We start from the raw sequence: 22,586 nt of genomic DNA, 5'->3' as shown, positions 1-22,586 counted from the left end.
CTTTTCTTCTGTTGTACTATATTTGGAATGTAGATGTACTTGGGAAAGTCAGACTAGATCAAAGTTACTATTCTTAAGTTTTGAAAATTAGTGTTTTAGAAGAAACTCATTCATGTTTGCAACTTCTTTATCTGTTTAGTGTTGAAAGATGGACAAAAGGAATCCTTGCCATGTTTCACATTTAGTAAGATTCTTCCACTTTAATGCATAAAACCCTTTGATATCAGTGTCAACCAGGAAAATTCATGTTAGAAAAAATTGGAATGAGAGCTAATATTCTATATTCAGAACATTTGAGAAAGCATTTTTGACTATTACAAAAGTTTATTTAACAAAAAGTCTAATATGAAAATGTATATGACCTAATTTCCCTATGGAGAGAGGACATGGGTTTCTCTGCTGAACAGCCATTATTTATACTCGTTCCAAGGCTTCTAACATGATGATACTATTTCCTCGTATTACCTAAGAAAGAGAAAAATAAATTTGAAAAGAACTCATGTAACAACATAACTATGATGATTTAAGAATTTTCACCAAATCATTAATGGTTTTTCAATACTACACGTCAGTTTGTTTTGTAAAGCTTTGTTCAAGCCAAAAGGTCACCAAACAACTCTAAGCCCTTTGTAAGACCGACATCTTCTAGATTTAAGGCTAACAATTAGCTTTGTGAGATTCTAATGCCAAGTCTCCAATGACTTAATTTCACCTTTTTTTTTTTTTTTGAGTCAGAGTCTCACTCTGTTGCCCAGGCTAGAGTGTAGTGGTGCAATCTTGGTTCACTGCAGCCTCTGCCACCCAGGTTCAAGCGATTCTCCTGCCTCAGCCTCCCAAGTAGCTAGGATTACAGAAGCCCCTCTACCACACCCAGCTAATTTTTGTATTTTTAGTAGAGACAGGGTTTCACCATGTTGGCCAGGATGGTCTCAAACTGCTCACCCCAGTCTCACAAAGTGCTGGGATTACAGGTGTGAGCTATCACATCTGGCCCTAATTTCATCTTTTAAAATGCAGGACTCTAAATGCCCATCCCTGACTCTATGGGATCCAAAAATTAATGAGTAAAATATGTACAGTAGAGTATGTTAGGTACAGTTTGGAGGTATAAGATCATTTAGGGGGCCGGGCGCGGTGGCTCAAGCCTGTAATCCCAGCACTTTGGGAGGCCGAGACGGGCGGATCACGAGGTCAGGAGATCGAGACCATCCTGGCGAACACGGTGAAACCCCGTCTCTACTAAAAAATACAAAAAACTAGCCGGGCGAGGCGGCGGGCGCCTGTAGTCCCAGCTACTCGGGAGGCTGAGGCAGGAGAATGGCATAAACCCGGGGGGCGGAGCTTGCAGTGAGCTGAGATCCGGCCACTGCACTCCAGCCCGGGCGACAGAGCCAGACTCCGTCTCAAAAAAAAAAAAAAAAAAAAGATCATTTAGGGAACAAACCAGGATGGGAAATTGTGAAAGGCATGCTTTATGAAAATGACATTTTACCTGGGTCTTGGAAATTGGGTAGAATTTTGAAAAGGAGATTTTAGGAAATTCTAGACAGAACTGAGATGAAGACAAAGTATAAGAGGATAAGGAAGTAATCTAATTTGAATGCAGTAAAAAGTTCATGAAGAGAATCAGGAAACAAAGATACTTGGCACTCAATCTTGGAAAGCTTCAAATGCCAATCTTAGTGTTTGGAGGACATCAGAAACTAACAATGAGCCAGTGAGAGTTTCACATTTGGGGGAATGACAATCATAAGTGTCCTGGCAACAAGATATATAAATACACCAAAGTTTGAAAAGGACAGAACCTAGAGGCAGAAAGGTTATTAAAAAAGGGCCCTAGGAGAATAGTGCTTGACCTAGTAGATAAGCCATAAATGAAGATAAGAATATTTATCGGGGGTGTGGTGTCTCACGCCTGTAATCCCAGCACTTTGGGAGGCCAAGGTGGGTGGATCACCTGAGGTCAGGAGTTCAAGACTAGCCTGACCAACATGGAGAAACCCCATCTCTACTAAAAATACAAAATTAGCTGGGTGTGATGGCACATGCCTGTAATCCCAGCTACTCAGGAGGCTGAGGCAGGAGGATCACTTGAACCCGGGAGGTGGAGGTTGTGGTGAGCCAAGATAGCGCCGCTGCACTCCAGCGTGGGCAACAAGAGCAAAACTGTCTTTTGTCAAAAAAACAAAACAAAAACAAACATCAGAGTATAGATGAATCAGCTGGTAAGTGAATTCAAGAGGGGTAGAAAAATAAGTGAAACAGGAAGGCTAGGGGACTAAAAACAAGAAGTCCCTAATAGACCATAGATCATAATAATCGATAGATCACCCATCAGTCAAGTAAAACTGGATAGGTGAATGGAGGGGTACAGGAGGAAAAGGATAAGTAATGTAATAATTTTGAGGTGTTTATTAGAAATGGAGGCATTCTAAAAAGATTCAAACTGGAGCTATGCTTATAGGCAGCTAGAGTAAAAGTAGTTGTAACTTGTTCTTTTCTCCCCGTATCATGCTTGTTTTATTTACACATACACTGTGATTTATTGTGTTCTCCATGCAAATGTAAATTTTATGAGGCCAGGGGCTTTGGTGCAAAACCCTAGTGCCTAAAATAGTAGCAGGCACACAGAGGGCTCAAGTACCTGGTAAATACGAATCAAAGAACTCACATGTGAATACTGCAGCTGACAGAATAGAAGGGAACACAATTGGTAGGAAAAGTGTCTTGGAACCTGGCAGCCAATTATCAGCAATAAGTATGATAAGGTAGTAAAGAGCAGATTTAAAAGAGAATGGCTAGGCACGGTGGCTCACGCCTATAATCCCAGCACTTTGGGAGGCCCAGGTGGGCAGATAGCTTGAGCCCAGGAGTTTGACACCAGTCTGGACAACATGGTAAAACCCTGTCTCTACAAAAAATACAAAAATTATTTGAGGGTGGTGGTGTACACCTCTGTTCCAGCTACTCGGGAGGCTGAGGTGGGAGGATCAACTTAGCCCAGGGAGGTTGAGACCACAGTAAACCAAGCTCCATGGTACTGCACTCTGGCTTCAGTGACAGAGTGAGACTCTGTCTCAAGCCAACAACAAAACCCAGTAAGAATACAGCTCCCCTCCATTTTTTTGAGACTGGGACTAGCTATGCTAACCAGACTGCAGTAGACTAGACTGGCTATTCACAGGCACAATCACTGCATACTGCATCCTCAAATTCCTAGGCTCAAGTGGTTCTCCCTCCTCAGCCTCTTGAGTAGCTGGGACTACAGGCGCACATCACCGTGCCCAGAATAAGCCAGGAGTAGAAATATGCTTACCCAGTTATCAGAATTTTATTTTAATTATTATTATTATTATTTTGAGACAGGGTCTTGCTCTTGTCAACCCAAGCTGGAATGCAGTGGTTCTATCACAGCTAACTGCAGCCTTGACCTCCTGGGCTCAAGTGATCCTCCCACTTCAGCCTCTCAAGTAGCTGGGACCAGAGGCATGAGCCACCAAGCTGGGCTAATTTTTAAATTTTCTGTAGAGACAGGGTCTCACCATGTTGCCCAGGCTGATCTCAAACTCCTAGTCTCAAGTGATCCTCCTGCCTTGGCCTCCCAAAGTGCTGGATTACAGGTGTGAGCCACTGCACCTGGCCAGTTATCAGACTTTTAAATTCCCTACTTTTTTTTTGGCAACAGATGTTGAACATCACATCTCACTGACCAAAGCAAGAAAAGTTAGTCTTCCTGCCTACCTCCCTGCTAAATTTACACACTTGTCTTGTCAGATATTATTTAGAAAATAAGGTTAGATGGTGAACTTTGTCCCATCTTATCTGTGGTCCAAAAACATTAAATGTATAATCCCAGAAACAGACAATCCATAAGTTTTACATTGCATGCTGTTCTGAGCAGTGTGATGATACCTCACAGTGTGATGATACTGTCCCTGGACGTGGATTATCCTTTGTCTAGCATCTCCATGCTGCCCATTAATCAGTTATCTCAGTTTTCTGACTGACTGTTGTGCTATCAAAGGGTTACCTGTGTTCAAGTAACCCTTATTTCACTTAATAATAGCCTGAAAGTATAAGAGCAGTGATGCTGGCAACATAGATATGCCAAAGAGAAGCTGTAAAGTGCTTCCTTTAAGTGAAAAGGTACAAGTTCTTGACTTAATAAGAAAAAGAATCATATGTTGAGACTGCTAAGATTTATGGTAAGGACGAATCTTCTATCTGTGAGATTGTGAAGCAGTAAAAAGAAATTTGTGCTGGCCAGGTGTGGTGGCTCATGCCTGTAATCCCAGCACTTTGGGAGGCCAAGGCAGGTGGATCACGTGGTCAGGAGTTTGAGACTAGCCTGGCCAACATACTGAAACCCTGTCTCTACTAAAAATACAAACATTAGCTGGGTGTGGTGGTGTGTGCCTATAGTCCCAGCTACTTGGGAAGCTGAAGCAGGACAATCGCTTGAACCCAGGAGGTGGAGTTGCAGTGAGCTGAGACCACACCTTTGCACTCCAGCCTGGGTAACAGAGTGAGACTCTGTCACATACACACACACACACAAAATTTGTGCAAAGGGTTCACTACTATCTGTGGTTTCTGGTACCTACTCTGAGGATAAAGGAGGCCTACCGTAGTGCTATTCCTCTTTGCACTGTGTTTGAGGCCTAATTCTCCAAATCAAACTTGAACCATCAGGTCCAGAATTACATACTGCTCCTTTTGTTGTGCTTCAATGATGCTACAGAAGCACAACTCTAGCAAGAGTGCCTGAATTATGTAACATAATAAAATGTAAGATAGAGGCGATGCCACTGACAACTCTGGGGATGTCTCAGAAAATAGTTGAGATTGGGCCAGGCGCGGTGGCTCAAGCCTGTAATCCCAGCACTTTGGGAGGCCGAGACGGGCGGATCACGAGGTCAGGAGATCGAGACCATCCTGGCTAACACTGTGAAAACCCCGTCTCTACTAAGAAATACAAAAAATTAGCCGGGCGAGGCGGCGGGCGCCTGTAGTCCCAGCTACTCCGGAGGCTGAGGCAGGAAAATGGCGTAAACCCGGGAGGCGGAGCTTGCAGTGAGCGGAGATCCGGCCACTGCACTCCAGCCCGGGCGACAGAGCGAGACTCCGCCTCAAAAAAAAAAAAAAAAAGGAAATAGTTGAGATTTATCATTAGGTAATGATCCAGCTGACAGGTTAAAAACAAACTCCTGAAAACACACACACATCCTTTTTCTTTTTGAGACAGGATCTCGCTCTGTCACACAGACTGGAGTGCAGTGGTGTGATCTCAGCTCACTGCAGCTTCGACTTCCTGGGTTCAGGTGATCTTCCTGCCTCAGCCTCCTGAGTAGCTGGGACTACAGGTGCACACCACCACGCCCAGCTAATTTTCTAAATTTTTTGTAGAGATGAGGTCTCACTATGTTGCCCAAGCTGATCTTGAACTCCTGGGCTCAAGAGATCCTCCTGCTTCAGCCTCTCAAACTGCTGGGATTATAGATGTGAGCCACTGTGCCCAGCCAATACACACATAACTGCAATAAAACAGTATTAAGTAATTTCAGTGGCCTCAATGGATCACTGACTTGGACAAGGTAATATTGAAACCAACTGTCCTTTGTCAAACAACTTCTAACAAAATGAACAAAATCTTAACCTATTTGTTTCCCTTCTTCCAACTTTAGAAAAGTCAAAAAGTTCATCTCTGTTCTTGCCTTTTAAAATGTCTTTTTATTAAAGAAGACTGATGTATTATTATTTCTTTTTCAAAGTGAAGACTCAGCAGCAAGAATCATTGTCTGTTGATGAAAACTTTTTTTTTCTTCGGCTGGGGGTTGGGGGTGTGTGTGTCACCTAAACCTCAGAGATGGAACAGGAGGCTGCCCAACACACTAAGTAGGTAATCATTACTTAAATGACTTGGGATGGCAGTGCTTTCAACTAATTTCTGTGCAAAGAAAATTAAGTCCATAAAGTTTTGGGGGAAAATTGACAGAGGGATGCTCTATTCCTTCTCTGATAAAATTCCAACGAGCAGTGTGTTATATAATTCTCTAATTTTCTCAAAGCAGAATTGACAATTAGGATTCCTTCCTGAATCCTTTTCAGCAAATTTGTTGCAAGGAACTAAAAACCGAATCCAGCTTCTATTAGAATGAAAATTTATTTGTAAAAATAAGGGCTTAGAGGAAAATCTTGGGGTATCTAGAAAGTGTTTTTATAAGGACTTGTCTACTAATGATGCTGGCAGCCTTATTCAACAGAAGCTCACAAGGGAATATACCTGAAAGACAAGTCAATTTACAAGGAACTTGGGGGTACAGTGTGGTATCTGGAGACTCTAAACTGTTTTTTCAGTCATGACTATCGATTTGCTTTTCAAAATATAGTAGTGAAAAAGTAACTGAAATAAGTATCCGAAATAAGTACCTGAAAAAAGTATCTGAAATAAGTAATAACACAAACCTTAGAAAGAATGGTATGTAAAAAAATTAAACAGGCAGAGATGTCAAAATAGGTCTATCTTCAACTGTACTGCTCAAACTTAAAAATCAAAGTTAATAAATCAAGGCTAATAATTAGCAACTCTTAACACTCCTTGGAGGTCTTTATGCTTAATAATTTGCTAAAAGTAAGTTGTCCTTTTTGGCTCACCTTTTTCAATAACTTTGGGTCTACCACTTTATTAGGTATGTTGTCCTGTGTTAGACAAAGAAGGACTCAAAGTGGGGGTATCAAAACTCTTCTTCAGTAATCACTAAAACTACAGCCCAATGAATGTAGGAATGTTTAATCCTATGAGGGCTCAGTATGTGCTTTTTAATTTTTTCCTGCTTTTTCTCTCATGTGAATAACTGTCACTGTGATTATCCCTTGTAACGTTTACGTTGGCTACCTTAAAATTTTGGGTATGGTAAACCAGAAAACCCAGGTTAACTATGTATACAAGTAAAACCAGAAAGTGTTATCTGTGAACTGGCAGATCTGCATTAGGCATTAGGAAAATTGTAAAACCTTAATAAGTTCCGCCCCACACCTACTGAAGTAGAATCTTCATTTTAACAAGATTCCCTGGGGATTCATATACACGTTAAGGTTTCAGAACTCCTGCTCTAATGAAGGACCAACTATGAGCCTCTATTGTAGAATAAAGCTCAAAAAGGATTTCCAACAGCTGTTTCAAGCCCTAGGACCTTAGGTTCTGTATAGTTGAGATATTACCTACAGGTAACCAGGATATTACCACATCTGAGTAACTGCCTTATGTTCAACTAAAAAGGAAATGGAAAGTCTAATCTTGCCTATTATTTGCCATTTCTGGGGGTTACTAACTAGGAAAGTTAATACACATTCCAAAAGAAAAATGAAATATCCAAGAGAAATCTTGTATCTTTACTTACCACCATTCCAATATTGTTCTGTTGCCCACTAGTTGCCATCTCCACACATTCATCTATCACAAGGTTCATAAAGGGATCAAATCCCCGCAATATTCCTTGGACATGTCTGCCACCATTTAATTTCACTATTAAAAAGGGAAAAAGACGTTTTAGATAAACTGTCCATTAGCTATCAAGCATTCACTAGAAATCAGGTGGGATAAAACACAAGTATTTGAGATGTTTGACCCACTATCCTTACTGTATGCCAAGAACTGGGTTAAACATTTTTGTATTTACTTCCACATTTTAATTTATAAGAATCCTAAAAAGTAGTATTATCCTTACTTTATCGGACAGAACTAAACTTTAGAGCTTTTTAAAATTTTTATAAAGATGGGGGCTCCCTATGTTGCCCAGGCTGGTCTCCAACTCCTGAGCTCAAGGGATCCTTCTGCTTTGGCTTCCCAAAGTGCTGGGATTACAGGTGTAAGCCACCGTGCCCAAGCTTTTAAGTAACTGGGTTCATGGTTATACAGCTACTGTATGGTAGAAGTGAGACTGAAGCTGAAGGCTGCTTGCTTCTAACACTCACGGTTTTTTCCCCTACATATATTTCAAGTACTGCGTGGGTCAGATTTTTAGATAAATTGAACAAATCTGTTATTCCTACATATTCCCAAGAAACAAAATAATTGTTCCTTGTCTAAGTCCTTTGTAGCTTGTTTAAAGAAAAAAGGTTGATAAATCCTGTTAATTTTGCCAGAGTGAGGAAAGGCTTATATAAGATAATGTCTGAAGTGCTGTTAAATTAATTCAATATCAGAAATTAGGTAAATAAAATTGTCAAGTTAGGATTAAGTAATCTGTTTAATTAATGGATGTGAATTAGAGGTCCTGTGTGCTTTAAATTTTTATAAAGTTGCTCCAAACATATTGCTAAGACACACGTAAAAAGCAACTGAATGATTTAAAAAAACTCCAAAACAACAACAAACTTACATGATAACTTCTTGTCCATAAATCTGAAAAAGGAAAAGGGTAAAGATTATATAACCAATTAAAAAAATTTAAGCATAAACAAGTACATAAATAGGTACAGTTAAGATAATTTGCTAAAATTTATACAATGGGAATAATGAAATTTAAAATAGTAAAAATACTGTATTGCTGTAAAGAGTGAGGGAGTAGGGCGAGGTAGCTCATGCCTGTAACCCCAGCACTTTAGGAGGCTGAGGTCGGAGAATCACTGGAGCCTGCGAAGTTGAGTCTGCAGTGAGCCATGAATGCGCCACTGCACTCCAGCTTGGGCAGTAGAGTGAAACCCTGTCTCAGGTTAAAAAAAAAAAGAGAGGGGGCATAAAGGGTTACCTAAATTAGACATTCCACAACGCAAAGTAACTTGGGAAGAGGAAAGACAATAAAAATGAAATATATTTAAACTATATTAATCTACATAAAGTAGAGTATACTAATGTGAATTATGAAAACATTCTTATTGTTCAATACTATGTTGTTTCATTGACCGAAGTTTCTTTCTTTCTTTTTTTTTTTTTTAAAGAGATGGAGTCTCACTATGTTGCCAACCTGGTCTTGAATTCCTGGCCTCAAAAAATATGCTCCCCCCCAGCCTCCTAAAGTGCTGCTGGGATTACACAGGCATGAGCTACCACATCTGGTCTCGCTGACCTAATTTTCTTTTTTTTTTTTTTTTTTTTTTTTTTGAGACGGAGTCTTGCTCTGTCACCCAGGCTGGAGTGCAGTGGCCGGATCTCAGCTCACTGCAAGCTCCGCCCCCCGGGTTCACGCCATTCTCCTGCCTCAGCCTCCCAAGTAGCTGGGACTACAGGCGCCCGCCACCTCGCCCGGCTAGTTTTTTGTATTTTTTAGTAGAGACGGTGTTTCACCGTGTTAGCCAGGATGGTCTCGATCTCCTGACCTTGTGATCCGCCCGTCTCGGCCTCCCAAAGTGCTGGGATTACAGGCTTGAGCCACCGCGCCCGGCCGCTGACCTAATTTTCAATGATTGGATTTTATAGTCATAAGAGAAAAACAAAGACTTGCCTACATTTGGTTATTTCCAAAACTAAGTTGTAAAGACAGCAAACAGTAATCAAATCATATCCAATTCAACAAGTATTTTATATTTGAGATAAATAGTGTTCATTTAATATTAAAGCATCAAGCATAAATGTTCAGGGTAGTCTTCAACATTTAAGTATACTTTAGTATAATAAATGCACATTTGAAACTTCAAACAATATGAATTAAAAGAAAATTCTATTTTAGTGGAATACGAGAATACTAAGCCATCAGTCAAACCAGTTTTTAACCTCTTCCATTTATAGGCCAGAAAACATGAAATTTCATTCAAATTTTAAAATATAAAAAAATGGAAAAAAAAAGTTTAGTATATGGGCCATGAAGTGGGGCACTTAGTCAATTTTAATGTATAGGATTATCATGGGAGAATGTAAATATAAAACAAGGAGCATGACTGAAGGAGGGAGTAGATACATTTACAAGTGAAAATATATTTATGGGCCATGTGCAGTGGCTCATGCCTATAATCCCAGCCCTTTGGGAGGCTGAGACAGGTGGATCACTTGAGGTCGGGAGTTCAAGACCAGCCTGATGAACATGAACATGGAGAAACCCCGTCTCTACTAAAAAAAAAAAAAAAAAAAAAAAAATTAGCCGGGTGTTGTGGTGCATGCCTGTAGTCCCAGCTACTCGGGAGGCTGAGGCAGGAGAATTGCTTGAACCCGGGAGGCACGGGTTGCGGTAAGCCGAGATTGCACCATTGCACTCCAGCCTGGGAATTAAGAGTGAAACTCCATCTCAAAAAAAAAAAAAAAAAAAAAAAAAAATATATATATATATATATAAAAAAATATGTAATATATAATATATATGTAATATTATATGTAAAATTATATATGTAATATATATTACATATTATATATAATATATACACACATATTTATGAAGTATGATGAACAAAACTATTTTAATAAGATACATAAAACATATCAAATATAACACAAGATCTTATACAATCTTTACAATGACTTTGCATGCAATTATGGTCTGTCATTTCTACCGTTTTTACAGATGGAGAACTAGGCTTGGAAAAGGTAAATCAATTTTTCGAAGTCACACAGCAAGTGAGAGCAAACACAAATAGTTCAGTCTGACTGGAGAAGGGAACACGTGAGTATTAGCAGCTGTAAGGTTTGGCGTTTGAATGCTGGCTTAAGTATAGATTCAGTTTTGCATACTGTGATAAATTATTAAAGCTGTCACTGGCAAGACCACTGTGGCAGCAAATTTTAAGAAGTGGAAGGAAGAATTCGGTTAAGCCAGTGTATCTCAACTTCTGCACTAATGACACTTGGGACCAGGTAATTTTGTATTGTTGGGGGCAGCCGAATAACGGTAGGATGTTTAGCAGCATCCCTGGTGTCACCAGATTCCTTACCCCCCATTTAAGAACCCCTGAGTTACGCTAAGCCAGAAGGAGGGCATAATGGTGTAAAAGAAGATGCTATCAGTGAGAAAGCAAAGGAAGAAAAAATTTGAAAGTCATTTTGACGGCAGATCTCACGGGATTTCACAATTCATGAAACCTATGGATGAGAAGAGAAAGGTATTAAAACTAGCTTCCTTCTCTGAAATTTTCAAAAACTATGTTATGAATCACAAATAAAATCTTAGATTACAAGTAGAGAATGGTCCTTTTGTTTAAAAAAAGAAAAATCACCATTTCACCAGTCCCTGATGAATCCAGAGGATACTTACATCACCAACTCACCAATAAAATAACTTTCAGATAAAAAGAGTAATTTTCACAATAATTTCTAACTTCTATTTTTCTAACGTTGGGCTATGTTTTAATAATTAATTCCTTAACAGACCTAACTAAAATATACATGAAAGTAGTTTTCATACAAAAGATGGCTTTGATACAAATATACCTTTAAATGCAATATTATTATTATTTGAAACAGAGTTTCGCTCTTGTTGCCCAGGCTGGAGGGCAATTGCGAGATCTTGACTCACTGCAGCCTCCACTTCCCGGGTTCAAGCGATTCTCCTGCCTCAGCCTCCCGAGTAGCTGAGACTACAGGCGCGTGCCACCATTCCTGGCTAATTTTTTGTATTTTTAGTAGAGACGGGGGTTTCACCATGTTGGCCAGGCTGGTCTCGAACTCCTGACCTCAGGTGATCCACCCACCTTGGCCTCCCAAAGTGCTGGGATTACAGGCGTGAGTCACCGCCACTGGCCGCAAAATTATTAAATAGGAAGTTTTCCTTATATCTGACTTCCAGGGGCCTGGTAATAAATGAACTATACACAAAGCCAACCACATGCTACACCAGAAAAAATTGATTCCTGTAAAAATTTTGCATCCTCTGTGCAATCCAATAAATACATGTAGAATTCCAGCATCAGGGAGTACAAGCAAAACAGAGACGTACTGAGGAAACACATAACCTGTTAAGTCCAGTCAAAAAGTATTTGAGGAGTTTAAAGTTTTACGTTGAGTCCTACATAAATTAAGGCTCTCCTCCTTAAAGTTCTTTGTCTTTACTGGGTGTGTAAAAAAAACTTAAAAAAATTAGCCTTCTCTGATTAGAAAAAATAAAAATTTTTTTTAGAACATTAATTTTAGAAATGAATGTTCTTACATAGTTTCAATATCAGAGCAAGATAACACATGACATTCAAGCTTAATGTAAAAATAGGCAAGAAAAAAGAATGAGGTTTCTAAGTAAAAGCTCAAAGAAACACCTACAAACACATTCTCTAAAGCTAAAGTGGCTTTTGGATTCCGATGCCTCACGTAGTTTTAAAAACACTTCCCTTCCATCCCCTCCTTAGTTCCTTTAGAGAATTTCCCCCTCTAGCCGTCTATCTAGAATATGATGCTATTAGAGATGTTCAACAAAAGCTGGCATTGGAGATCTTCAAGGAACGAGGGACAGCGCCGGGTGACTAGGGGCCGGAGCGCGGGACAGAGAGACTAGTCGGCCAGAAGGAGGTGCGGTGGCTGCCGGCGGTAACCACGCCAATGCGCGAGCTCTGCGCGGGCTTCACGTCTCATGCGCCGGAGCCTGGCCGAGATGCCGGCGACCTCGGACCGGAAGAAGAAATAAGGTGAAGCGGCTCAAGCCATTCGGCTTGAAACACCAAGGGACTCGGGGGACGCAAAGAAGCGACCACTTCGGTTTGGCTCTCACACATACTTACTTTTTCAACTCGGGAGGGTGAGCTTTGCTCATGGCGTATACTCCGCGGACTCACAGACGCCTTGGAACTGAATGCACGGCTTCCCTCAGGCTCCCGCGGTAGGCCCGGCGTCTTGCGTTTGGCGTCATCGACCTAGTTAGCCAATCGATTGTTGGCAGTTTTTAACACTTCACCTCGCGATATCTGAGCGCCTCGGTCATTGCTGAGCTTCCGGTTGCGTCGTCAGCTATTGGCCAGGACAGAGGGGTGGGCCCTCTAGGCACCTTTCTAAATTCGGTTTTCCTTGTGCAAAATTGAGATAACGGGTATTCTGACGATGGAGTATCCGTGTTCTTGTCTATGGAACAGCCAAAAAAAAAAAAAAAAAAAAAAAAAAAAGCCTGGCGCCGTAAATCCCAGAACTTTGGATCTCTTGAGCCCAGGAGTTCGAGACCAGCTTGGGCAACATAGGGAGACCCCCTCCTCTATTTAAAAAATAAAATTGAAATACTGAGATAACAGTCCCCTCTCTAACTTCTGGGCAAACCCGGCAAATCCCGCATGTCTGTGGATCGTATCGCTTGTTTTCTTCATCTATACCAAAATACCAAATAATGATCCCTGGAGGAATGGGCCTCTATATTTCTTTTTTTTTTTTCTGAGACAGTCTCGCTCTGTCCCCCAGGCTGGAGTGCAGTGGCTCGGTCTCGGCTCACTGCAAGCTCCGCCTCCTGAGTTCACGCCATTCTCCTGCCTCAGCCTCCTGAGTAGATGGGACTACAGGCACACGCCGCCACGCCCGGCTAATTTTTTGTATTTTTAGTAAAAATGGGGTTTCACTGTGTTAGCTGGGATGGTCTGGATCTCCTGACCTCATGATCCGCCCGCCTCGGCCTCCCAAAGTGCCAGGATTACAGGCGTGAGCCACCCGCGCCCAGCCGGGCCTCTATATTTCTTTGGCAGGTATCCTACAGCATACTTTCAGACCAAGTAGGGTTCCGGTAACATGCAAATTAGCAGCCTCTGCACCATTGGAGAGTAAGGTGACTGGGCCTGTCTCCAAGAATTTCAATCTATTTCCGACTGATGGGTCTTGCAAAAAAAATTTTTTTTTTGTTTTGAGATGAGGTCTTGCTCTGTCACCCAGGCTGGGATGCATGATGTGATCATGGCTCACTGCAACCTCGAACCCCTGGCCTCAATCAATCCTCCCACCTCAGCCTCCTGAGTTGTTTAGACTACAGGCGCAAGCCACTGCACCCAGCTAATTTTTTTTTTTTTTTTTTTTTTTTTTTTTTTGTAGAGACAACGTCTTGCTTTGTTGCCCAGGCTGTTCTCGAATTCCTGGCCTTAAGAGATCCGCCTGCCTCCAGCTCCCAGAGTGCTGAGATTACAGGCATGAGCCAGCATGCCTGGCAGTTCTGCAATTTTTCAAACATTACCTCCAGAACTCACTGATGTGCCATTGCCCCGTATATAAAACGTGAAGTGCAGCACACAAACATTCTCTAATACAAGGCATTCCTTTTTCATGTCAAGATGTGTAAAAAGTGGCCTCGGACTTGTTCCCAGTTATGTTACCCCAAAATAGGAGAATGCACGGATTATAGAAGACTAAACCAAAATAGAATGCCGTGTTGATTTTAAATAGGGGATGGTTCTCAAAAATTCAGTTAATTCCTGATATTCTGGAATGACTCTATTTAAATACCAATGATAGTAAAGACTTAAACTCATCACATATTTTGCACTCTCTTAGTACTCAAAATCTTAGACACTCTATTTTTTTCTAGCAGGGTCATAGCTTTGTACCTTTACTACCACTTGCTATTAGTGTTTAGTTGAAGCTAGAGACTGACATAGATAATGAATTTCTCTTTTTAGCCTCATAGATAATTTCTTTTCTACATTAATGAACTTCGAGTCACAATGTCCTAGTCTCCTCTCAAAGTTTTTCCCGTTTACAATGAACCAGTTCTGAATCTGAACCATAACAACTAATTTCTGCTCTTCTGGACATTTTAAACTCATTTAACCTTTTAAAAGGAGAAGCATCCTGAGAAAGTTATATATTCACTGCCCAGATATAAGGAAAGAAAACACAATAGTGGGGAGAAAATTAAACCTTATTTATTTTTAAAACCAAACCACTAAGAAAATATGTCACAGCCTAGAAACAGCAAATGGACAGGCTATAATTTCAAGTAATAAGTTGGTGAAAATACAACGAAGTTGCTATCAAAACAGTAAGTTGCCACGCCAGGGCAGGAACACTGCCAGCTGCACAAGCCCCAGACAAAAATGGTATTTGGTAATGGGGGCTGCCTCTCCTTTGCTCTAAGGGAGTCAGCTCATCCTAGCCCAAGTTGCTTACTTTTTCTCCCTTGAATTCCTATTGTCAGGGGTTTGTCTCAATTGGGCTCTGTTAATTCAGGGGGCTAAGTAGGCAATGTTAGGTTTAGGCTTTCATTCCATCTGTTCTAATAAAACCAGGTTTTTCCAAATCCAGTACTTCATTACTCTGTTATAATAAAGTAGCCAACTGCTCCTCTTTTACTGTTCATTCCTAGATACTAGTATATATCACAATCAAAACCCCCTTCTCTTCAAGGGAAAAGTGTTACTGCAGGATTGTCCTGTCATTTTGCTATACACAGCCTCAGGGGCCATCAGCCAGTAATTCTGCTTCCCATAATTAGTGTGTCATCACCTCTCATGTTTCTGCATGGTCTCCAGGCTGAAAGATGCAGCATGTAATAACTTTAAGAAACATACATCCACATCTTGATGACCAGAAATGGGGATCCACAAGGAACCTTTCAAAGTTCTTATCCAAACTAGTCTCCCTCCCAATTCCACATCTTAAGATCAACTTGTATGTCCTTGTATAAATTACCCAAAACCTACAAAACAAAGACCCAGAAAACTTTCTTTCCCTTCTAAGTTAGTGACCTCATTGATTTTGTTTCACAGCTTATGGAAAATGGTATGGTGACACTTCTGGTAAACAGGATGTTGGCAACAAAGAGAAAATATTTCTTCTCAGACTCCACCAACTCTAACCTGCCAGCCTGTTACTACCTGTGCAGTAAGAAGAGTCTGGTACCTTGGAAGGCTCTGGCTTGTTACAGGGGAGAGCCTTATTGCCAGGACAAGCGCTGGCCACAGGAAATAATAAGCTCTAAAACTCTCCTGTAATCTCTCTGACCCGATTTAGCACCACTTTTTTCCATTTCATTTTTTTTAGGACTGAAACATAAAATAACCAGTGTCCAGAGGCAAGTGACATATGCCTTACACTTGTGGCCATCCTTCATTTCTTCATTTGTAAACCTTGCTTAAAAGACTAAAATTCCCAATTCCTTATAAAAAAATATATTCTTGCCCTCAGCCCCGATGGCCACTGGCAAAGACTTTTATTTCCCAATGGATAAGAGAGCCTCCTTCATCTTCTTGGTCATAGTTGGGATGAGGTGCATGTGGTCATCCACACACTTGGTCACACAACTGTCCAGCTGCTGCTTCACCTGAAGCTCCTTACTCCCAGCATCTATTGAATCTTTGGCTTTGTCGTTGCAATGCATGGTGCACCGGGCCAGGCGGTCCTGTGGCAAGAAGGAAGAAGGCAGAAAAAGCTGAGAGTAAGGCCTCCATCTACTTACTGTGTGCTCATTATGTGTTAGGCCCTGTGGTACAGGTTTAATATGTATTATCTTGGTCAATTAAAGGGACATGTTAGTGTGATTGGCCAAGGTTTTTTTTTTTTTTTGAGACAGAGTCTCACTTTGTTGCCCAGGCTGGAGTGCTGCGCTGCAGTGGCACAATTATGGCTTTTGCAGACTCAACGTCCGAGGCTAACACTATCTTTCCACCTCCGCTCTCAAGTAGCTAGGACCACAGGCACAAGCTGCCACTCTTGGCTAATATTTTCTTAGAAATTATTTTTGTAGAGATGGGATCTCCCTATGTTGCCCAGGCTGGCTTCGAACTCCTGGGCTCAAGTGATCCTCCCTCCTCGGCCTCCCAAAATGTTGGGATTATAGGTGTGAACCACTGTGTTTGGCTTTCCGAGACTGTCTTGACTCAAACAGAAGATGGCACCAGGAGGGCTCAAACTATTACTAGAAAGCAAGTGAATGACAGAATAAATTGTACAGAACATTCTTCCAGGAAATGAGAGGTCCCTAGAGGTTATTGTAAGACTTACAAACACCTTCTTTTTTTTTTTTTTTTTTTTTTAGACGGAGTTTTGCTCTTGTTGCCTGAGAGGGAGTGCAATGGCATGATCTCGGCTCACCACAACCTCCGCCTCCCAGGTTCAAGTGATTCTCCTGCCTCGCCCTCCTGAGTAGCTGGGATTACAGGCATGTGCCACCATGCCTGGCTAATTTTGTATTTTTAGTAGAGAGGGGGTTTCTCTATGTTGGTCAGGTCGGTCTCAAACTCTTGACCTCAGGTGATCTGCCTGCCTCAGCCTCCCAAAGTGCTAGGATTACAGGTGTGAGATGCCACGCCCGATCTAAAGTCTGTTCTTTCTACAGGAAAACATTCAATTCAACAAATATTTATTGAGCATCTACTATGTGCCAGGCACTCTTTTAATGTTAGGGAATATAGCAGTGAGTAAAACAAAGTTCTTACCCTTACAGAACTTATATTCCAGTGAGAGGAAAGAGGCAAAGTAAATGGAGATGTTGAGGAATTAGTTGGATATGTGAATGTGGAGTTTATGAGTGAGGTCTGGCCTATAGATATAAATGCAGGAGCTGTCAGCATAGAGATTATATTTACAGCTATGAGGCTACAGGAGACTAGAAGAGTAGTCAGAAAGGAGAAAAGAAACAAGGACAGCCCTGGGCATTCTGATGCTCAGAGGCTGGAGCAGGGAAGAGATAGCAAAGGAGGGCAAGAAAGGGAGGCTAAGGAAGGAGGTAGAAAACAAGGCAAGTGAGACATCCTGGTGACCAACTGAATAAAGTGCTTTAAGAAGGAGAGGGATCCATTGTGTCAATGATGCAGACAGAGTAAGATGAAGACTGAGAAATGACCCCCGGATTCGGCCCCATGGAAGTGAGTGGCAGGAGCAGTTCTGGTCCAGTGAAGAGTTGAAGTCCACTTGGAGAGGACTAAAAAGATAATGCAAGGAGAGTTATAGAGCAATCCAAGAATCAAAATTTCAAAGACCCCATCTATAAAATTAGCTGTCAAAAAGAACACAAAGAAACCCTTTGGGGTTCCATGATCTTGAAGAAGTTATTCCTTCATAATGGCAGTAACTTTGAAGTTTTGAATGGAAGAATGTAAAGATGTATCACATTAGGTATAAGTTTTCCATGTGGATGGAACCTCAGGCTATGAAAAGCTGGCTTGGAAGTAGGTTTGCTTCCCCCAGCTTCCAGAAAAATATACTTTGAAGATGGGAGTAAAATGAAGTTGTGGATACTCTTTGCTCCAGAGAAGGAAAGAGGGAGCTCTTTTAGTAACCTCAGAGGGGCTTGTGAGCCAGAAATCAGTAAGTCAACAGTAATAATGATTCACATAAATGACTGCTCCTTAGTGACAGAGGGGCGGCCCTCTGGGTATAGCAAGTAGGGGCAGTCCTGGGTGGGTGTATAAGTCCACAAAATGGTGGAAGGGTGTTATTCTAATCTTTACCTTTTCAAGGCTATCCTACCTTTCTAGAGATTCTGCTCTTTTAAAAATAAATTAATATGTTTTTTTTTTTTTTTTTTTGAGACGGAGTCTCGCTCTGTCGCCCAGGCTGGGGTACAGTGGCCAGATCTCAGCTCACTGCTAGCTCCGCCTCCCGGGTTCCCGCCATTCTCCTGCCTCAGCCTCCCGAGTAGCTGGGACCACAGGCGCCGCCACCTCCCGGCTAATTTTTTTTGTGTGTTTTTAGTAGAGACGGGGTTTCGCCGTGTTAGCCAGGATGGTCTCGATCTCCTGACCTTGTGATCCGCCCGTCTCGGCCTCCCAAAGTGCTGAGATTACAGGCTTGAGCCACCGCGCCCGGCCTAAATTAATATGTTTTAGGAAACTTTATTTTTATTTTATTTTATTTTTTGAGACAGAGTCTCTGTCGCCCAGGCTGGAGTGCAGTGGCACAATCTCAGCTCACTGCAAGCTCCGCCTCCCAGGTTCACGCCATTCTCCTGCCTCAGCCTCCCGAGTAGCTGGGACTACAGGTGCCCACCACCATGCCCGGCCAATTTTTTGTATTTTTAGTAGAGATGGGGTTTCACCATATTAGCCAGGATGGTCTGTATCTCCTGACCTCGTGATCCGCCCTCCTCAGCCTCCCAAAGTGCTGGGACTACAGGTGTGAGCCACCGTGCCCGGCCATTATTATTTTATTTTATTTTTTTTTGAGACAGAGTTTCACTCTTGTTGTCCAGGCTAGAGTGCAATGGAACGTGATCTTGGCTCACTGCAACCTGCGCCTTCTGGTTTCAAGCGATTCTCCTGCCTCAGCCTCCCGAGTAGCTGGGATTACAGGCACCCACCACCACGCCTGGATAATTTCTGTAGTTTTAGTAGAGACGGGGTTTCACCATGTTGGCCAGGATGGTCTCGAACTCCTGACCTCGAGATCCACCCACCTTGGCCTCCCAAAGTGTTGGAATTACAGGCGTGAGCTATGCGCCCAGTCAGGAAACTTTATATTATACAGTATACATATTATATTTGGTGGTTATGGCAAAAGGAACAAACAAACGCTTTCTCTCCAACAAACTGTATAAGGGCTCTGGGTCATGAACTCCCCTGGAAACTCCCCATTACATCATTTCTTTTTTTTTTTTTTTGAGACAGTCTCGCTCTGTTGCCAGGCTAGAGTGCAGTGGTGTGATCTTGGATCACTGCAACTCCGCCTCCCGGGTTCAAGAGATTCCCCTGCCTCAGCCTCCCTAGTATCTGGGACTACAGGTGCGTGCCACCATGCCCGGCTAATTTTTTGTATTTTAGTAGAGATGAGGTTTCACCATGCTGGCCAGGATGGTCTTGATCTCTTGCTCTCATGATCCACCGGCCTCAGCCTTCCAAAGTGCTGGAATTACAGGCATGAGCCACCCCACTTGGCCTACATCATTTCTATAGGAAATGATGTTCAACTTAAGGCACTCGACTGCCAAGACTTTTTGCAAAATTTCAAATCCTGTGAAAACTGGTTGGCCATGACTATCACAACTCTTAACAGAACCAAGACACTAAAGCCAAGAGTTTTGAACAAATGCTTGTCATCTCCTGTAAAAGTCTGTATCAAAGACTAGAGTGCTATGTCTAGGATATTTCTCACCTGGAACTTCTCCAACTCACTGGTGACCAAAGCCTGGGCTTGAGCCAGAGGCACATGGCAGCGCTCGATGCACTGGTGCACCTGCTTCATGGAGGCCTGGCTGTCCTCACAACAGCTGGCGCTGCATCGGAACATGAGACCCTGGGGAGAAAGGGCAGAGAGAGATTAGGTAGGAAAGCCTCTGGGGACACAGATGAGTATGGAGCACTACACGAGTTAGAAGGCCATGTGTATATCTGCACCTCCCTCTCTACCTTCTGCTTTCACCTTCCCTGAGAATAGACACCAGGACCTTAAAACCACCACTGGGGAAAATTATCCTCAATGTCTAGTGTAGTGTTTCATGGTCTCCTTGCTGCTAGCTCATCAGCACCTGTTGCACCGATGGTTGGGTGAACAGAGGTATGCCCGAGTGGGTGAGGGTAGGGTGGTCTGACGAAGCCAAATTCTGAAAACTAGGTGCTTCTTCCACGGGGTTCAGAGGTCAGCAACCTAGTAATACAAATTCCACCAGAGGGCAGCCAACCCTCTAATCAATGACTCAAGGGGCACTATCTGGGAAACGCATACTCCGTGAGAGAAGCAGGACCGACACACACAGAGGCATTGCGGGGCTCAGAGAACAGTGTAGAAACCCGCGCTGTGTGAAGCGGAGTTGGGCGCAAGAGAAGAGGGCATGACCTGGCTATCGGGGAGGCCGGAAGCCCTCGCCTTTCTGGTCTTTCACCTTGGCAGCGCCTCTGCTGGGCCTCGGGCCGCTCACTTGTGGAAGGGGCCGCGTAAGAGGGGAAGGTGGTGGGGCGAGCGCCTGCCACCAGGGGCTTCCCACCTGCCGCCGGGGACGCTCCTGCCCCGGGCTGGACGGGGCGGAAAACAGCCTCGCGCATGGCGAGGGCACACGGATTTCATCCGATCTGCCAAAGCTTCCGAAGTCCTGTCCGAGGCCGCCGCGGCGACCCCAGGGCCGCCCACACCCGGTCTCCGGGGACGCGGGCTGCTGTGCCAGGCGTCGCGTGGTGGCTGAGGGAAGGGCCCGGAACCCACCCGCTGAGAAGAGGGTCCCGGTTCGGCCCCAACCTCGCTACCTGCATCTTCCGGATGTTCTCTCTTTCCAGACTCTTCACCATGGAGTCCACCGCCTCCTGCACCCGCAGCTGCTGCAGCTCCGCCATGGCTACCCTGCGTTGCCCCGCGGCGCTCCGCGCCGGCGCCCATATAGAATCGGCGTACGGGCCCGCCCCCTCACCGCCCTTCGCCGCCCGCCCTTCCCTGGCCCACGCCCCCCACCTGGCGGCCGAACGGAGCCACTGCATGCTGGTGTCTGCGAGCCCACCGTCGTCCTCCCGCCTGGGAACCAGTCACCGGAACACCTGCCCCGCGGTTGCTGCCTGCCTTTCCTCCTCCCCTCCCTTGATCCCTACCTTTACATTCTTTAAAATAATTTAATGTAATTTACATACGGATAAATGCCCAGATCTTAGGCGTGCTGCTTGATGAGTTTTAACAAACCCTGTCGGCCGGGCGCGGTGGCTTAGGACTGGACTGTAATCCCAGCACTTTGGGAGGCTAAGGCAGGTGGATCACCTGAGCACAGGAGTTTGAGACCAGCCTGGCCAAAATGGCGAAACCCCGTCTCTACTAAAAACACAAAAATTAGCCGGGTGTGGTGGCACATGCCTGTAGTCCCAGCTATTTGGGAGGTTGAGGCAGAAGAATTGCTTGAATCCGGGAGGGAGAGGTTGCAGTGAGCCGAAATCACGCCATTGCACTCCAGCCTGGGCGGCAGTGAGACTCTGTCTCTAAACAACAACAACAAAAACCCAAACTCTGTCTTGTCCCAATCTCCGTCCTTTCTTCCCCGTCTCCCCACCCCTGCTCTCACTGGTCTGCTTCTGTCACTGTAGATTGTATTTTCTCTTTCTAGAATGTCATATGTATGTTATTATTCAATAAGTACTCCTTTTCTGTCTGGCTTTTTTTCTATAGCATATTGCTAAAAATTGCTTAGCATAATGCTTTTGATATTGAACTGTGTTGTTGGTTATTTTTTGCTGCTAAGTAGTATTCTATTGAATGGACATATCACATTTTTTGTTGTTGTTTTTTGAGACAAGGTCTCATTCTGTCACCCAGGCTGGAGTGCAGTAATGCGGACTCAGCTCATTGCAGCTTCCACCTTCCTGGTTCAAGTGATTCTCATGTCTCAGCCTCCCGAGTAACTGGGATTACAGGCATGCACCACAATGCCTGGCTAATTTTCGTATTTTTTTGTAGACACAGGGTTTCACCATATTAGCCAAGCAGGTCTCCAACTCCTGGGCTCAAGGGATCCACCCACCTTGGCCTCCCAAAATGCTGGGATTGCAGGCATGAGCCACTGGGCCCAGCCTACATTTGTTGATCCATTCCCCTGCTGATGGGTGTCTGGATCTTTTCAGTTAGTAGCTATTATGAATAAAATGGTGACTATGAACATCCTTGACCACTTTTTTTTTCCTTTTGGAGATGGGATCTTGCTATGTTGTCCAGGCTGGTCTCAAACTCCTGACCTCAAGCTATCCTCCTGCCTCTGCCTATCAAATGGATTATGGGCATGCACCACCATGCAGTCCTTGACCAAGTCTTTTGTAGACACATATTTTCTTTTCTTTTGGGTAAATATTTAGAAATGGGATTGTTG

General features: G+C 43.3%; 3 protein-coding genes across 4 annotated transcripts in view; all 3 read right to left on the bottom strand.

Annotated features, from left to right (window-relative positions):
• The window catches only part of TIA1 (TIA1 cytotoxic granule associated RNA binding protein), a 162,083-nt gene that overhangs the window by 67,801 nt on the left and 71,696 nt on the right, over positions 1-22,586 (bottom strand). The window lies entirely within an intron of this gene.
• On the bottom strand, positions 163-12,790 carry SNRPG (small nuclear ribonucleoprotein polypeptide G). 2 transcript variants are annotated; one of them, XM_050754580.1, is made up of 4 exons: positions 12,634-12,790; positions 8,382-8,404; positions 7,401-7,525; positions 163-465 (listed from the first exon to the last, which is right to left on the bottom strand). In XM_050754580.1, the coding sequence occupies exons 1-4, from the start codon at positions 12,663-12,665 to the stop codon at positions 415-417; spliced, it is 231 nt and encodes a 76-aa protein (XP_050610537.1). In that variant the 5' UTR covers positions 12,666-12,790; the 3' UTR covers positions 163-414. The 2 variants fall into 2 exon arrangements, with proteins under 2 accessions (XP_050610537.1, XP_050610538.1); XM_050754581.1 differs by lacking the exon at positions 8,382-8,404 and having other exon boundaries at positions 12,634-12,784.
• FAM136A (family with sequence similarity 136 member A) lies at positions 14,721-21,176 on the bottom strand. The gene is made up of 3 exons (XM_050754559.1): positions 20,992-21,176; positions 19,907-20,047; positions 14,721-16,217 (listed from the first exon to the last, which is right to left on the bottom strand). Exons 1-3 carry the CDS (start codon positions 21,076-21,078, stop codon positions 16,029-16,031), a joined length of 417 nt encoding a protein of 138 aa, XP_050610516.1. The 5' UTR covers positions 21,079-21,176; the 3' UTR covers positions 14,721-16,028.

The sequence above is a fragment of the Macaca thibetana genome, chromosome 13 (assembly GCF_024542745.1).
Source record: "Macaca thibetana thibetana isolate TM-01 chromosome 13, ASM2454274v1, whole genome shotgun sequence".
Lineage (NCBI taxonomy): Eukaryota > Metazoa > Chordata > Mammalia > Primates > Cercopithecidae > Macaca > Macaca thibetana.
The sequence above is the reverse complement of the archived record's forward strand: the minus strand, read 5'-3'. Positions and strand labels throughout refer to the sequence as shown.